The sequence below is a fragment of the Urocitellus parryii genome, chromosome 2 (assembly GCF_045843805.1).
Source record: "Urocitellus parryii isolate mUroPar1 chromosome 2, mUroPar1.hap1, whole genome shotgun sequence".
Classification (NCBI taxonomy): domain Eukaryota; kingdom Metazoa; phylum Chordata; class Mammalia; order Rodentia; family Sciuridae; genus Urocitellus; species Urocitellus parryii.
Genome location: NC_135532.1, coordinates 91,973,308 through 91,990,569, shown reverse-complemented (window position 1 = coordinate 91,990,569; position 17,262 = coordinate 91,973,308). Strand labels below are relative to the sequence as shown.

General features: G+C 47.3%; 2 protein-coding genes across 5 annotated transcripts in view; both read left to right on the top strand.

Moving 5' to 3' along the window:
• Positions 1 to 3,959: 3,959 nt before the first annotated feature.
• Positions 3,960 to 11,541, top strand: Qars1 (glutaminyl-tRNA synthetase 1). Of its 2 annotated transcripts, none has more exons than XM_026383982.2 (24): positions 3,960 to 4,125; positions 4,309 to 4,456; positions 4,968 to 5,077; positions 5,233 to 5,308; positions 5,521 to 5,585; positions 6,117 to 6,170; positions 6,302 to 6,362; positions 6,714 to 6,785; positions 6,919 to 7,004; positions 7,395 to 7,481; positions 8,372 to 8,471; positions 8,588 to 8,666; positions 8,751 to 8,859; positions 8,953 to 9,083; positions 9,190 to 9,282; positions 9,397 to 9,534; positions 9,609 to 9,696; positions 9,783 to 9,926; positions 10,036 to 10,140; positions 10,336 to 10,428; positions 10,514 to 10,641; positions 10,737 to 10,803; positions 10,878 to 11,003; positions 11,399 to 11,541. In XM_026383982.2, exons 1-24 carry the CDS (start codon positions 4,009 to 4,011, stop codon positions 11,447 to 11,449), a joined length of 2,328 nt encoding a protein of 775 aa, XP_026239767.1. In that variant the 5' UTR covers positions 3,960 to 4,008; the 3' UTR covers positions 11,450 to 11,541. The 2 variants fall into 2 exon arrangements, with proteins under 2 accessions (XP_026239767.1, XP_026239766.1); XM_026383981.2 differs by having other exon boundaries at positions 6,711 to 6,785.
• A 593-nt stretch (positions 11,542 to 12,134) lies between these two features.
• Positions 12,135 to 17,262, top strand: part of Qrich1 (glutamine rich 1) — a 47,684-nt gene continuing 42,556 nt past the window's right edge. The window contains exons 1-2 of one of the 3 annotated variants that reach the window (XM_026383855.2): positions 12,135 to 12,832; positions 14,253 to 14,312. The gene's annotated coding sequence lies outside the window, so the exon portion shown is untranslated. Of the gene's footprint in view, positions 12,833 to 13,167; positions 13,493 to 14,252; positions 14,313 to 17,262 lie in introns of those variants that run through there. The other 2 variants (XM_026383856.2, XM_026383857.2) reach the window with 2 other exon arrangements.

Sequence of the window (17,262 nt, the reverse complement as noted above, 5' to 3'; positions counted from 1 at the left end):
TATTCCTCTTGGGGAGAACAGAGCAGGAAGAAAACTACTGTGAGGAAGATCCTGTTCTAAAAAAAGGACAGAGCTGGGCATCATGTCACATGCCTATAGTTCCAACAACTGGAGGCTGAGGCAAAAGGATTGCAAGTTCCAGGCCAGCTTGACCCTGTCTCAAAATAAGATGGGCACAGTGGTGCACGCCTGTAATCCCAGCAGCTGGGGAGGCTGAGCAGGAGGATTGTGAGTTCAAAGCCAGTCTTAGCAAAAGTGAGGTGCTAATTAACTCAGGGATATGGCTGGGGAAATGACTCAGTGGTCCAGTGTCCCCGAGTTCAATCCCCAGTACCAAAAGTAAGTAAGTAAATAAATAAAAAGGGTTGGGGATGTGGCTCAGTGGTAAGCACCTCTTCTAGATCCAATCCCTGCTACCAAAAAATAAAAAAGGACAAGACCAGAACTAATCTTGTCTGGCTTTATATTAGAGGGAGAATACTGGATCTTTCCAAGCTGTTTCTTCCCTTAAGAGCCCCTGAGACCTTGGCTCCTGACAACTGTCCCAAGCTATTCATCCACAGTGATTGGCAGGTCTGTTCAGCATCACAGCCTATGCAGCTTTATACATGCACCTTGTGAGATGCTTTCTTACAGCCAGGCATGGTGGCACACACCCTGTAATACCATCAGGCAGAGGCTAGAGGAGTGTAAGTCTGAAGTCAGCCCGAGTAACTTTTCTTGGCACTAGGGATTGAACCCAGGGGTGTTTTACCGCTAAGCCACATCCCCAGCCCCTTTTGAGACATGGTCTCGCTAATTTGCTGAGGTTGGTCTCAAACTTGTGATTCTTCTGTTTCAGCCTCCTAAGTTGCTAGGATTATAGGCATGTACCACTGTGCCCTGCCAGCCTGAACATTTTAATGAGGCTCTGTCTCAAAGTTAAAAGGGGCTGGGGATGTAACTGGTGGAGAGTGCTTGCCTTGCATGCATGAGGCTCTGGATTCAATCCCCAGTGCCACAAAACAACTACTTTTCTCCTGATAATGCTGCCTCTTTTATTTTCCAATTGTTTGAGGAGCATTTAGAGAAGTGGAGCAGCAATAAGAGGTTAGGCAGTGTCTTGGCAGCCCTGTAGGTTGATCCCCATTCCCAATTTCATGTGGTTCAGCATTCAAGCCTTGCTAGTAGTTCTTGGCTTCAAATGGAGTTGGGTGGCAGGGAGTAGATGGAGCTCCTGGGGAGTTCTAATCCCATGACCAATTTTTTTTTTTTTTTCAGTGGGGACAACCTAAGGGTCATGTGGGGCTGCTGGCTGTGGAGATGACCTTGAGCTGTGGTCTTGCAGAGATGGTGGAACTGCTAACTTGTTTGCTGGTATTATCAGCTGTGATGCTGCTAGAGGGCCTGCTATGTAGGCATGGGCTGCAACAGGATTGTGCTTTAATGTTAGTAACCCTGTTGCTGCTGAACCCATGATACCTAACCCCTCTGTGGAAACTGCATGAGGCTGCTATGACCACAAGGACTGTGGCCTCTACTGCTTCTATGCCATCCACTTATGCCAGAGGGACCTGTTCATTGGCTTGGCTGCTGAGCCCTACCCCATGCCCCAGTGTTCCTTGCCGGCTGCTGCCTGGCTTTTCTCTTTCTTTTGCTTTCCTGGAAACAGGGCCAGAAGTTCCTGCAGGCAGGCTAACCTCCAGACTGGGGCCATAGAACTTTTGCATTTCTACTTTGTGTAAATTATGGTTCCAGAGGACTGGCTAGACATCCTCTATTCCATGCCACTTCCACTTATGACATGCTTGGTGGCACCAGTGGAGCTACTATGTGATCCTGTTGCATGGAGCTTTAAGGTCCACAGGGTACAATGAGGAAACCAAGGGAGTATAGACTGAGGGGGCCATCAGTAGACTTGCAGGCCTTGGCGATGGTAGTAGCTGTGCTACTTGAAAATTTTTTGATGGCATTAGGTGCCAAGAGAACAGTGGCAGTGGTAGGCACTGTGCATGGTTCTGCTCATAATGGGCACCTTTGTGCTGGACTGGACTCCTGCAGCTGCAGACTTGCTGGTCTGCATAGCCACACAGTGCTGGTATGGCTATGGCTCTGCTTCTAACTGCTATTTATTTATTATTAATATTTTTTGGTACTGGGAATTGAATCCAGGGGAACCACTGACCTATATCCCCAGTCCTTTTTTTATTTTTTAGTTTTTTGAGATAGGGTTTTAGGGTTTAAGTTTCTTCTGATGCCACCAAAGGATTCAATGCAGCACAATTACCACCATCACCAAGTCCTGCAAGTATGGTGATGGCCCCCTTAATGGGGTCAGGGCCTTGCAAAATTGTTGAGGCTGACCTTGAACTTGAGATCCTCTTGCCTCAGCCTCCAGTCACTGAGATTTCAGGCATGTGCCACCATGCCCTACCCAGGTGTGCCCCTGCACAGCTCAGCAGCTCAGGCAATGTGTGCCCAGTACCATGTGTGGCCAGCTCCCTGCCAGGCATGCTGCCATCCCCAAAGGATGTGAGAGTTTGCTGTGGAGTCTCTTGCTCCAACACATCTGCTAACCCCATATCATCATATGGCACACTCTTGATCCAGGAAAGAGAGAGAGACTGTCAGGTCCAAGAAGGGGGCGCCATCTGAGCCTGGACAGTAGTTCTGCAGTGGAACCACGTCTCCTACTTAATTCCTGTACCTGGCCTTCATTGTGCAGTGCACTAGGCATCACATGGGGGCCATGGGGCCATAGGGAGGTAAGAAGCCTCAGGACATGGGATTGGACCTGGATATTGATGCTGCAGAACCTGGCACCTGGTTATTATGTGGGACCCAGATGCATGTTCAGACATGGAACTAACTGGTCGTTGGTGGTATATGAGCACAAAGCAGGTCACAGGATTTGGTTTCAGCTTCGTCTGGACACTGTCCAATTCTTGAAGATACAATATGAGTGACACCAAGGCCTCCAAAGGCCTGAGCTCTCGTCCCAAATCTGGGGGTTTCCTTACATCATCAGTAGCTGGATCACCCACCCTCTACAGGAAGAACACAGTTTATATGTTGTTTTAGACAGAAGGTCCTGGAAGACCAGTGATAATGTGGGGAGACAGCCAAGCACAAAAGCCATAACCATGAATATGCCATGTCCTCTGTCCCACCTGTCCCAACCTCAAAGGCCTGCAGAATGAGTTGGGGTTGTAGCTCAGTTGATAGAGCATTTGCCTAGCACGTGTGAGGCACTGGGTTTGATCCTCAGTACCTCATAAAAATAAATAAAGGTATTGTGTCCGTATACAACTTAAAAAAAGTCCTGCAGAAGCATTTTGAAGTCATAACTTGCTTGTAATTGATTTTCCTGACATTTGCATGCTCTGGCAACAGTGTGGCACGAAATTTTAAATTAATGATCATAGAAATTTTCTGAGGTCCCTCCAGGCCCAAACCTTTCCTTTTCCTCTCCTGGCCAAGTGAGTCCCAGTGGGCACCTAAATTTTGGATTTGTGTGGTTCCTCTATAGGCTGTATTGCACATTCTTTTCTATGCAGTCTAGATCGGGATTTCCTGTGATTAATTTTGCTCAACCGTTTCCATGACAACCTCAAAGCTGTGACGTCAAAAACGCGACGGGAACTCACATTTGCTTCCCGAGAACAATATTGGGACCACTTCCTAGGGCTGAAAGATAAAAGTCAAAGAGCAAAAGGTCAGGCCCGCTTTTTCCTCCTTCCTCAATATTTAACACTTTCCCTGCAGGCCTGAGGCAAATCTAAAAGTTCTACTGACCCCACCCTGTCATGAGGCCTGTAGCAAGGATATGGAAGCCAAGCGGCCGAAAAGGCTGGTGTGGCAGCTCTCTATCCCTTAAATGGCGTCGACAACTTGGAAAGTTCCGCCCCCCTCCACCGAGAAAGGACACCATTGGCTCTCCTCATAGGTTTCATTCTTTTATTGGTCAATGGGAGGATGCCGACGTGCAGATTCGGCCCAAAGTTTCTTTTGGTTTCCGGTGTTCTTACAATGGCGGCTCTAGACTCTCTGGCGCTTTTCACCGGCTTGGGCCTGAGCGAGCATAAGGCCCGTGAGACGCTCAAGAACGCTACTCTGAGCACGCAGCTGCGCGACGCGGCGACTCAGGTGCGCGCTCTTCTGCCCCTGGCGGGGGTGGTGCCCCAAAGCAGTTTGGGGCAAGGTACAAATCCCAATCTGTTCCCCCTGTCCTGCTGTTGCCTTTCTGGCTGGGCCCAGGCTTTGGTTCTTATTGTCTTATTGTCTTTCTCACTGGTCGTGGGGCTTTACCCCTGATCCCTCTAACCGCAGGCACAGCAGACTCTGGGCTCCACCATCGACAAGGCTACCGGGACCCTTCTATATGGCTTAGCTTCCCGACTCAGGGATACCAGGCGTCTCTCTTTCCTCGTGAGCTATATAGCCAGTAAGAAGATCCACACTGAGCCTCAGCTGAGCGGTGAGACCCCTGCCTGTAATACCAGGTCCACCCCTAGTCCCTCCTTTTATCCAAGATCCTATCTGCCCTTTTTGCCAGGTTACTCAGTTTCTTTCTCGTTTTGTTGCTTTTTTTTTTTTTTTTTTTTTTTTTTTTTTGGTACTGGGGATTAAACCTGTGCGGGGCTTTACCACTGAGCTACATCCCTAACCCTTTTTATTTTGAGATGTATGGCAAAATTGCCCAGGCTGGCCTCAAACTTGTGAGCCTCCTGCCTTAGTCTTCTGAGTTTGTTTCTGCACAGACATTGGGCATGGAGGGGATGGCCTCTAGTGAGATTAATAGGGGAACTGTCATGATGAGGAGCCTTTCTCAGAACACGTTTCTTCCCTTGTACCTGAGGACTTTTGGGGTTGTGTCAGGGCTTAACCTCTCAGGAGACCAAATTGTTCTAGGTATCTTGGGGTTAGAGCCCTGTGTACTCAATTCTTGGAGCTGAGTTGATACAAACTCATTGCCTTTCCTTTTTCAGCTGCCCTTGAATATGTGCGGAGTCACCCCCTGGACCCTATTGACACCATGGACTTTGAGAAGGAATGTGGTGTGGGTGTCATGGTGACCCCAGAGCAGATTGAGGAGGCTGTAAGTCTTTACCAGGGCATCAGCTGCCTCCCCAGTCCTGGCTCTGGAAAGGAGTGATGCAGTTTCTCTAACCAGGAAGACCCAAGGTGAGGGTGTTGGTTCTTAGAATGTCTCAGAAGGGGCTTTCCTGAACCATATGGTTTGGATTTCTTTAGGTGGAGGCCACCATAAATAAACACCGGGCTCAGATTCTAGTGGAGCGTTACCGGTTCAACATGGGGCTCCTGATGGGTAAGCAGAGCCTGGGGAGAAGAGTTACTTTGTTCTCTCTGGTCATGCCTTTTCTGGGCATGAGTGGGGGTTGGGAAAATAGGAGCACCTTACCCGTGTTCTGGCTGGGCCCAGGCTTTGGTTCTTATTGTCAGCTAGGACCTTTCCTTGGGGAGGAGGGGGAGGAATATCCTTTTTTACCTTCCTGTAGCTTCTTGTGCCCATGCTCCTAGGAGAGGCTCGGGCTGCGCTTAAGTGGGCAGATGGCAAAATGATCAAGCACGAAGTGGACATGCAGGTGGGCGCCTCCCTGAACTGAAACTGGCAAAGACTCTGGCATGGACATGGCCTGAAATCCACTGAGGGATAAAATTGGGGAGGAGATGCCTGTCAGTATTCTTAAGTGGATCCCACTGTGGAGGGTGTAGCACCTGAGTCTCTGGGCTATGTCTAATTTGGGTTGAATCACTTTAATCTGCCCTTAAATTTCCCATAAACGGGTAATGTGGCTTTCATGTCAGGATGTAGGCATAGATTCATAAGAGGATGATGGCTAAGGTAGATTGCTTGTCTTGATGCTGGGCCTACAGTTCTTCTCTATAAATGGAAGCCTTTGTTATCTGGGTCCTCTATGGACCCTCAGGAAGAAGAAAGCGTTGGAGGCCCTCAGAACTACATGAGGAGATGAGATGGTTGTGCTAGGTAGCCACATTCTTCCAGGCAGTGCTGGTACAAAGACTAGGAAGCCCTTGGGTGGGTGGATAGAGGCATTCAGGGGATCCCCGAAAAAGGATATTCTTGTTCCTGCCTGACTCTGGTCTTTGCTCAGGTCCTCCACCTTCTGGGTCCCAAGATGGAAGCTGACCTAGAAAAGAAACCCAAGGTGAGTCTGGGCATGGCCCAGGTTCCTGGAGGTAAAGTAGGATAGAGTGAGACTCGAATTGGAGAAGGGAGTGTCTGATCACTATCCTCTGCCCAGGAGAGATTCTGACCCAGCTTTGGTCCTTCTCTCAGGTGGCTAAGGCTCGTGTGGAAGAAACAGAACAGAGGACAGCAAAAGATGTGGTGGAGAATGGTGAGAGACTTTAGAATCCTGTTACATTTAGCTCTCTTTTTTCTGGGCATTCTCTCTGAATAGTCCTTACAGCCCAGGCTCCTCACAACTTTGGCTTATTCAACACCATGCCTTCTGCCTCAAAACTGGGATTCCTGGTGTTTCCATTGTTCCCTTTCTCCAGAGACTGTTTTAGGAGGCTTCAGAAGTCTGACTCTCTATATCATGTCTCTGGAATTGAATAAGAAGGGCATGCTCAGAGCTGTTCTGATTGCAGGATAAGGATGGTAGTGATATCAATCTCTCTGAGCTGAAAATGGAGGCTATATTCAAAGGACGAATTTTTCTTGGTTTCTTCCTTCTCACCAGCAGTTGAGGCTGCTGGACAGACCTTGTCTCTGATGGAGCAGCTCCGGGGTGAAGCCCTGAAGTTCCATAAACCTGGTGAGTGGGCATGTTGAAACCCTGGAGTTGGGGGAGGGGGACTAGTTCTTGACAATGACTCCTGTAGCCAGGTCCCTAGGGTCAGGATCGTTGGGCTACAGCTTGGTCCTCAGGTTTGTTCTGGTCTTGGCAGGTGAAAACTACAAAACCCCAGGCTATGTGATCACTCCACACACCATGGATCTACTGAGGCAGCACCTGGAGATCACTGGGGGGCAGGTATAGGCATATGGCCAAGCAAGCTACTGCCATCAAGTATCTCCTTGGATGTACCTCCATACTACCTCATCTCATCCATTTCCATGGGAAGGGGCATATGTTTCTTTTCTTTTTTTTTTCCTCCGTATACCAGGGATTGAACCCAAGGGCACTTAACCACTGAGCCATATCCCCGCCCTTTTTTTATACTTTACTTTGAGACAGGATCTGATTCAGTTGCTTAGAACCTTGCTAAGTTGCTGAGGTTGGTTCTGAACTTGCAATTCTTCTGCCATAGCCTCCAGAGCCACTGGGATTAAAGGTGTGCATGTCACACCTAGCTGGACCATATGTTTTTTTTTAGGTCTGAGCTTTAGCCTCATTCCTCTGCTCCCATCCCCCTTATCTCAGGTACGTACCCGGTTCCCGCCAGAACCCAATGGAATCCTGCATATTGGACATGCCAAAGCAATCAATTTCAACTTTGGCTATGCCAAGGTGAGCATGTGTCAAGGGCCCTGGCAAGCAAGATAACCTCTGTCTCTTCCTATGACTGAATACCAGAAAGGTGATCCTGTCTTACTTTTTGTTCTCAATGTGCCTGGGTGGGCAGAGGCCATGGGGGAACAACATGTATGTCAAATACATAGGAACCTACTGGACATATTGGAGAAAAAATTCTGAAAAGATTATGTTGTTACCCCAACTTTGTATAAGAGATGCCTTCTCTGGGGCATTTATTATTTTAAAAATTTATTTATTATTAAATAAAAAATAAAAAAAAATTTATTTATTTATCTATTGATATATCTGTGTATCTATCTATCTATTTATTTATTTATTTATGTTTTGATCCAAGGGATTGAACTCAGGGGCACTCAACCACTGAGCCACATCGCCAGCCCTATTTTGTATTTTATTTAGAGACAGGGTCTCACTGAATTGCTAAGCACCTTGCTGTTGCTAAGGCTGGCTTTGAACTCGAGACATTCCTGCCTCAGCCTCCCAAGTTGCTAGGATTACAGGCATGTGCCACTATGCCCGGCTCTATCCCTAGCTCTTTTTATTTTTTATTTTGAAACAGGGTCTTGCCAAGTTGCTTTGGGCCTTGCTAAGTTGCTGAGGCTGGCTTTGAACTCACATTTCTCCTGCCTTAGCCTCCCAGGCCATTTGGAATTACAGGCATGCGCCTCTGCGCCTGGCCCTATGGAGTGTTTAGATGCAGGAAGATGAGAGAAGTTATTGAAGGCATTTTTAATTCTGATATGAAAGAGCTCTGAGAATTTCCTAGTTTTATGAGCCAAATCCTCAGGACCTTTATGACCCTTATGAGTTTTGTGTGGGCTTGATAGTTATGTGGGTGGTCACAGATATTCTGACTCTCCTAGGCCAACAATGGTATCTGTTTTCTGCGCTTTGATGACACCAATCCTGAGAAAGAGGAAGAAAAATTCTTCACTGCTATCTGTGACATGGTGGCCTGGTTAGGTATAGACTGGATGAGGCGTGGGCAGGGCTGGTTGTCAATGGACTTCTTTTTAGGCCATGGCCTGCCATTGGATATTTCTTGCTGGTTGCTCATACTGTGTTTCATATTGCCCCAGGTTATACACCTTACAAGGTGACATATGCGTCTGACTATTTTGACCAGCTCTATGCTTGGGCTGTGGAGCTCATCCACAGGTGAGGCCATGACCATAATGTAGAGCCAGGTAGAGTGACCAGATCATGGCCCTGCTGGGTACTACTCATACCCCTCCCCCACAGGGGTCAGGCTTACGTGTGCCATCAGCGAGGGGAGGAGCTCAAAGGCCACAACCCTCTGCCCTCACCCTGGAGAGACCGTCCCTTAGAGGAGTCACTGCTGCTCTTTGAGGTGGGCTTCTGGAAGGGCAGCTTGGGTGGGCCAAGAAGCTGAGAATGAGATGCCCCTAGGCTTAGAGGCAGCCTGAGTCCTTGTTTCCTTCAGGCAATGCGCAAGGGTAAATTTTCAGAGGGAGAGGCTACACTGCGTATGAAGTTGGTGATGGAAGACGGCAAGATGGACCCTGTGGCCTATCGAGTCAAGTATACACCACACCACCGTACAGGGGACAAATGGTAGGTGTGGACATGGGATGGTGCAATGGAGCTGTGGAGCAGGCCAGTGGGCAATGGGGTAGAGCAGAGGGACTAGATGGTATAACCCACTGCCTATGCCCCATAGGTGCATCTATCCCACGTATGACTACACACACTGCCTCTGTGACTCCATTGAGCATATCACCCACTCACTCTGCACTAAGGAATTCCAGGCCCGGTGAGGGAGCTGGGGCCGTAGGGTGGGTGGGATCAGTGGGATTCTAGCAGCCCTTCTTGTGGTTTCTCCATTGTCCCAAAGGTGGCCAGCTCTAACCCTACTCTTCTATCCTAGACGTTCTTCTTATTTCTGGCTGTGCAATGCACTGGACGTATATTGCCCTGTGCAGTGGGAGTATGGCCGTCTCAATCTGCACTATGCTGTTGTCTCTAAGAGGAAGATCCTTCAGCTCGTAGCAGCTGGTGCTGTGCGGTAAGTATGGCTTTTTGGATGGGTACTAATGATGTGTGCTTTCAAAGGCCTTCTCACCACCTCCTCATCCACAGGGACTGGGATGACCCACGACTCTTCACACTGACTGCTCTGCAACGGAGGGGCTTTCCGCCTGAGGCCATCAACAACTTCTGTGCTCGGGTATAGCCCAGTGGGCTAGGTGGGTAGATAGAGATTGAGTGTGGTAATTTGAGGTTGTGGCTATAACTGATGAACTCTCCTGCCAGGTGGGAGTGACAGTAGCACAGACCACAATGGAGCCACATCTTCTTGAAGCCTGTGTACGTGATGTGCTGAACGATACGGCTCCACGGGCTATGGCTGTGCTGGAGTCACTACGGGTTGTCATTACCAACTTTCCTGCTGCCAAGGTGGGCCTGCCTCCATGTTGTATGTGTGTATATATAGGTGGCTGGGTATGTGCCTAGGTATGGGGGTCCTACTGCCTGATGTGATTCAGATACCTATCTTCTGCTGTAGCCCTTGGACATCCAGGTGCCCAACTTTCCAGCTGATGAAACCAAGGGCTTCCACCAGGTTCCTTTTGCACCCATAGTCTTCATTGAGAGGACTGACTTCAAGGAGGTGAATAGGGGATAGAGGGACTTAAATGTGGGGAAGAGGGTCCTGTTGCTGCTGTCTTGCCTTGGGGCTCTTTCATCTCCTAATCCATTTCCTACTTCAGATAAACCAATCTCTGCTGGATATGCAGGTGGAAGAGAGCCTTATTCTTGTCTGATTCTTACAATCTCTTGTGTTTACCCCACTTCCTATCTCTAGGAGCCAGAGCCAGGCTATAAGCGTCTAGCTTGGGGCCAGCCTGTGGGCCTGAGACATACAGGCTATGTCATTGAGCTGCAGAATGTTATCAAGGTAAGAGGATGGGTTCAGGATTTGTGTTTAGCCAAGAGTCCTGGTGGTGATTCCCTGGTTTGGTTGCAAACTTCCCCACTTCCAGGATCCTAGTGGCTGTGTGGAGAGCCTAGAGGTGACCTGTAGACAGGCTGACGCTGGAGAGAAGCCCAAGGCTTTTATTCACTGGGTTTCACAGCCTTTGATATGCGAAATTCGCCTTTATGATCGACTGTGAGTGAACAGAGCTGGGATGGGTGCAGTTACAAGATGGGCATTGTGTGCTGTGGCTGCCCAGATATGGGTCTGACCTTCACTCTTGACTACAGATTCCAGCACAAGAACCCTGAAGATCCTGCTGAGGTGCCAGGTGGATTCTTAAGTGATCTGAACCCGGTAGGATCATGGATTGGGGTGCAAGGGTGGTGGGCCTCTGTGACTGGATAGCTTTTTGACTTCCCTAACTGCAGGCATCACTACAAGTGGTGGAGGCAGCATTAGTGGATTGTTCTGTGGCCCTGGCAAAACCCTTTGACAAGTTCCAGTTTGAGCGCCTCGGGTACTTCTCTGTGGATCCGGATAGCCGCAAAGGACAGGTACTTTGCTTTACCCAACTGCCCCTTTCTGTACCAGTAATGTTCCCTGCCATTTGTTGCATTAAGCATTCTGCCCACATTGCCTTAGTTAATTGTCACTTACTGAGAAATCTCAGAGGTTAAGTCCATGCACAAACTTATAGGAACCCTACCTTTTTTACTCTGAAGTAGTGGCAGGCATAGGGGTTGTTATCCTTAAGAAATTAAGGTCCAGGGCCATCAACTCCTTACCCCAAGTCATAAAGTTATTGAGAACCTGGGTCTCCTGACCCCCTGGGTCCCTTAGCTCCTCTGGGATGAAGAGGGAGTTTTGGGAGGTTTTGTCTGGTGAAACCTATCTAGGTCTCCTGGCCTGGTTCTGGCTTGGTTGTTATTCTTCTCCCTGTGTCCTCTAGCTTGTCTTCAACCGAACAGTCACACTAAAGGAGGACCCAGGAAAGGTGTGAACTGGAAGTACTGCGGACCTACCTCATCCTCCTGGAAGCAGGGGGTGCCCTCACCACCCCACACTCTATGTCAATAAAGAATAGCTAAATTCCACTGGAGTCTGTGTTGTCAACCCTTTTACCCTGGAGACATGCTGTGGATGGTGGGGTTGGGCTTGTGACAGCTTTGAAATCATTGGTGCACTTCTTGGTGCTGGAGGGCAGGGCCTTGGATGGAATTAACATCCTCTGCACCTTGTTTTGAGGGACTGGAGGGTTCTGGAAGTGCTGCTTCATAGTTAGGAGCCCTGTGCCAAAGGGGATGTAGGTTTATGTCTGTGCCAGGCAGATGGAGAGAGGCCTATTTCCATCATTCAGCAAATAATTATTGGGCATCCAGTATGTGCCAGGCACAGAGTAATGAGGCATAAACGCTGCGAAAGCTTTAAAATTCATTTAGAAAAAGGGAAATGTGGGTGACCAAACAGGGTGGGTGAGCCATTTCCTTAAGCCAGTGCAAAGGTGCTAAGATGTTTCTGATCCAGACTGGAAATGACTTTATGAGGAACTTAGAGGGGCCATGGTAAGTTTGCCAGGACAAGAGAACAAGTGCAAAGCTCTGGAGGCAATAAGGGATTACAATAGGCTGGATGCCCTCTGGGGTAATGGGGGCTGCTGGCAATACCTGTATCTGCAGCTTTAACTGCCTTCCACATTTTCCCTGTATACAAACACCAGGATACCCGAGGCCCGCTTTAAGGTGGACTTGAGTGCGGAAGGCGGAGCTGAGATGGCAGCGGATTGCAAGGGTCCTGGATGCTGGGCCCTCTAGGATGTAAATGACCCATAAGTTTCTTGAGCCGGGTACGGCTGGGGACGCTGGGCCCAGGTCAGAGGTTTGTGGAGGCCACCTTAAGTGAGAGGCCAAGACGGGTAGGGCTCCGCCCCACGTGGGGCTGCTAGACCAAAGGAGGTTCCAGCGGGCGGCAGAAGGTGGGTTCAATGAGCAAGCTTCAAGTCCCAGCCCATCTAGCGTCTCTGGCTAGGCTGAACTCTGACTATGGCTCCGCCCGTCATGGAGAAGCGTCCGTGGGCGGGACGCCCCGCCCCCCACCTCGGGGTCTGCTCTCAGCTCCTGGAGCCCAGCGGCCTCCTAGTCTGAAGCGTTCACTTTAAGTCTGGCCGGGAGGCAGTCCTAGTTCTCGCGGGATCCGATCCTCTGATTCTCGCGAGAGGGGCATTCGGCACTCATTGGCTGTAAAGGTTGAATGTAAGATGGCGCCCAGGGAGCTGTGAGGAGAAAATCCTGTCGGTCTTGGAACAGCGACGGCAGAACCGGGGCCCCGGGCGGTGCGGCGGGGCCGGCGGGTAGAGCGGAGACAGCGGCGGCGGTGACGTCGCCGGGTGAGGGCTCTGATGGGGGCGGGGATGCGGCGAGGCTGCGGGCCTGGATCAGGGGGCCCACCCCACACAACGGCGGGCGGGGGCGGCTGGGCCTTTACCGCAGGGCCCAGGAGACTTCGGGGCGGCTCCGGAGCTGAGAACGTCCCTGGGCTCGCTTGCCCCCGCCCCGAGGGTGGGGGAGGGGCGGGCCGGGGATTCGGGTGGGCGCGGTGCGCGGGCGCGCACCCCAGCCTATTTTTACGTGCGGGGGCGCGCGCGCTGTGCGGCCCTCCTAGTGCGCGTGGCCGCCGACGTGCGCGTTCCCGTCCTGGATATTTCTGCTCCCAGAGCTGTGGCCCATGGGCAAGAGTTGCTTCCGGGGCGCGCGCCCGCGACCCTCAGTTTTGGGGCGCGCGCCCTGCTGTTGGGTGGCGGTGCCGATTCGAGAGCGCGCAGGACGCCTCTTCTGAGCTGGGGGGTTGTGGGCAGACGGCTGGTTGTTTGGGGAAGGTTGAGGGTTTAGCCTTTCTTGCTCTGGTGACGTCCCTGGACAACCGTGACCTATGTCTGCGGAGAAATCTAGCGGCTTTGCTGTGTGTCTTGCGGCTCCGCTTCTCCGCGAGGCTGGCGAGATAGCTGGTTGTCCTCAAAGAACGCGGTTACCCTAGGCCCATGTGCAGGGTGGGTGCCTGTGGAGGGTGTTGCTTTGCTTCAAAAAAACGAATCTTGTTGCCCCGAGAGGGCAATGAGCCCCCTTGGGTTTCCTCAGCTTGTACTGGGGCTTTGTGCCGGGGAGGGAAGGTTAACATTTCAAGGCCCTTCTGTACTACCTGTTTCGTTTCATTAGAAACCAGTTTTTCCATAAGCGCAATTCATACACGTCACCTCTGTGCGCTCGGGAAGGGAATGCTCGTATGTGGACGATATGAAAACTCTGAGCTCTAAAATGTCACTTTAAATCTTTAAATGCTGTCTTTTTTTCTTCTTCTTCTTCTTCTTCCGCGTGGGTGGGAGGGGCTTACTTTAGTCTAAGGGCCGGCCTTACTTCAGCCAAGAAGTTACCTAGAACAAATTGAACAACCTAAAAAACAATGCTCCGCGCCACCCTCCCCCGCCCCCCATTTCCCCAGCAGAAATCTGTCTAAGTATCACTGTAGAAGTCGAATGACTTAAATCCTTTAATTTTTTCCCCTTACTCCAGCACTGTTTTCTGGTGCAAGGGAGTTCTAGGTTTGTCCAAAAGAAATAAAGACAGAATAGCTGCCAGTTAATTTTACATTCTCAAATCATTAAAATTGAAGAAAAGGAAGCTGAGGAATAAATTAGCAATCAAATTTGATAATGGTAGTTTTTTCTAATACACTGTATTTTTTTAAGAACAAAGTTAAAACTTAAAAAGAGGCTGAGGATGGAAGGAACTTCTTTGTTCTGTCTTCTTCAGAATGTTAGAAGTCTTAAGAACTCAGGACAAGCAGCAGAAATACATGCAACATGGTGACTGGTGAGTTAAAATTGTTCATATGCTAGAAGTATGTGTGCATAGTTTTTTCCTGCTATTATTGAAACATTACAATCCTGTCAGTCATTCTGGGTACTGTCTGCCAGAATCTGCTAAGTGCTGGAAAACTGAAGATGTGGGAGACTGCTACATCTTTAAAACCAGCCACAGTTTGTTGCTTGAACATTGTTCTCTTAAAATATAAGTGTTATTGCAACCTTAGCATAGCAAAGCATTAATTAACGTCCTAAATGCAAAACAAAACAAAAAAACACAGTTTATCTAGGACATACTTATAATTTTATTATACTTGTTTTTTTGTTATACTGTTTTATTGTTTTTTAAATTTGTTTTATTGTTTTTTTTTATACTTCATTATTGTCACCTTCTTGTCATTATTGTCACCTCCTTTTGGATCATATTTGTTTTGATCTCGGTAGAGATCTTTTAAATTGCTGTTTGTAAATAATGTTTCCATTATCTCATCAACTGAGATTTTCTTATTAGATATCATCTTGTCCTCTGTGATGAATTGTTTGTGTATCCATGAAATTCTACAGTTCCACATCTCCTTTTCAGTTCATGTTGCCATTTCAACAAAAGATGAAATAGAGTTGAATTTTTTAAAGTTTGAATTGTTCCAATAAAATGACCATAGTGAGAGGCTTTGGGTATGGATGACCTCCTTTATGGAAGCTTCAAAATTTAGGGATGTCTTCCTTTAAGCTTGCATGTTTTCTTTTAATTTGATCAGCTGTAGTTTATTTTTGATGTTCTCATGCTTCTTGCTTGTCTGCTTTTTAAATGACCACCTTTTATTTGTGAGGGTCTTTTATTTCTGAATTGCCCTCAGAATGAGATGTTATGTGAACACCTGTTCTTTTCTGTTACTTTGTTGCCCCGAATTTTGTTCCAGTTGTTCTAAGTCCTCTTCAGGCTTGACTTAAATGCTTCCTTTGTGTTTTTTTTTTCACCTGTCCTATTGGATTGTGATTTTTGTTGTTGTTGTTGTTTGTTTTTTTCTGGATAGGCCAGGGCCTAGCGCATGTCTAACACATACTCAACCATCAAGCTCCCCCCTCCCCATTGTGATTTCTGTTATTAAACTGAAGTGACTGCATGAAAAATTGACACATTAATTTTTTTGCTTTGCTGAAAGGGGAAAAGGAATGGTCTTTGGGTCAGTGTTTACGTCAGGGCAAAATGTAGGTAGGGCTGATGAATTGTGGCAGAAAGCTGACGCTTTCCTTTTTAAGACAATTATGAAATATTTATTTGTATACATTATATGTACAGATATGATCTGTGCACAATTTAATGAGAGAGAAATTATGGAGTGAACTCCAATATAATTACTTCTCTAAGAAATAGAACAATGCCAAAACCTCTGAAACCTTTATGGTGTCCCTTCCTGGTCACAGTTTCTCAGTACTTAGAGACAATTACTATTCTGACTTGTGTGATAATCCCATTGTTTCTTTTTCATTTTACAATTCCTAAACATAATATTTGGTTTTTAAAATATAAGTGGAATCATGCTTCATTATTGTCACCTCCTTGTACCATTATACTTTTCAAATTTGTCCATGTTTGCAGCTGTAGTTGATTCCCTTTTCAATATTATATTCTGTTATATGAATAAACCATAATTTTATTTGTTCCACTGTTGATAAACATCTGAATTGCCTCCAGTTTTTGGCTAACAAAATTTCTATGAACATTTCCTGTATAAGTATCTTTTACACAAATGAGTGTGTCATATATACCTAGGGGCAGGATTGCTTGGTGTTATGAAATGGATATTTTAACTTCACTAGCTAATGCAGGTGTTTGTGCCACTTGACAGCCTATCAGTATTTGGTAGGAATATGAATTTTAAGTTTCTGGTTGAAAGTATGTGTTGTCCCAGAATAGAAACATGGTGAAAATGCCCCCAAATTAGAGATTCCTATAACGGCATGGGTCAGATGAGTGGCCCAGTGGGATAATTTCTGTAATTTCTATCACAAACCTTGTAGTAGGTTAGTATCTTTAAGAAAAGATATGTAGGGAGAGACTGGGAACGTGACTAAGTGGTAAAGCATTTGTCTGGCATGTGTTAATTCCTTATGTTAATTATGACAAGTATGACTGTAACTCCTCAAAATGGAAATTAATTTTTTCTTATGAATGTAGTCTTCAAATCAGACTTAAGTAAACTATGAGGAGCCATTGCTAGAGTAGATGGAATCCTTAAGAGGGGATTGAGGCCCAAGGAAGAGGCAGGACTCTCTGAGGCAGCTCAGATTATCTTAGCCCGTCACAAATTCAAGACCTATTCAACAGAGCTGTATAGAGAGTCTGGAAGTGACCCAAGAGGGGGTGATTCTGCTGAGTACCTAGATCTTCCCTTAATACCTAAATAGAAAAAAAAAAAGAAAAACAAAAAACCCCAATCCTATGGAAATGATTATTGTTTTAGAGTAATGTTTTCCATGGTGCCATCGTTTTTTCTAGTTATAAAATAATAGCTTATGTGTTGAGGGACTGTTCTGCACACTGTACTGAGCTCCACAGGAGCAAATACCGGGTCTGTACCAATGATCTGTTTGTACTTAGCAGTGAAAATGTGGATCTGTTGATGAGGGACTAATTTGTCTTTATTGTTCTGAAAGCAGCTCTACTTCAAGTATTTAGAAGCAAATACTTGTTTATAGACTCTATACCCTCCATTAGTCCTAGTGTATTTTCTTTTTTTTTTTCATTTGGCTCACAGAAATTGGGAGTGCTCAAAGATCCTCACAGATTTTAATTAATTTCTTTCTGCTCACCAAGTCTTTGACTTGGAGCTAATTAAGAATCTTTTGTCTCTTTGGGGTTATGGAGGGTAGTATTCTCAAGCTTCTCTTTATTTCTAAGGCTCAGCCTTTGTGTATTGTGAGTATCATCTTGAAGAAGTTAACAATCTTATGTA

Coding starts and splice junctions, on each gene's coding strand:
- Qars1 (XM_026383981.2), top strand. CDS start 4,009: ATGGCGGCTCTAGACTCTCTGGCGCTTTTCACCGGCTTGGGCCTGAGC. Junction 9,084..9,189: donor CACCGTACAGGGGACAAATG/GTAGGTGTGGAC, acceptor TATGCCCCATAG/GTGCATCTATCCCACGTATG. Junction 10,141..10,335: donor AGAGGACTGACTTCAAGGAG/GTGAATAGGGGA, acceptor TCCTATCTCTAG/GAGCCAGAGCCAGGCTATAA.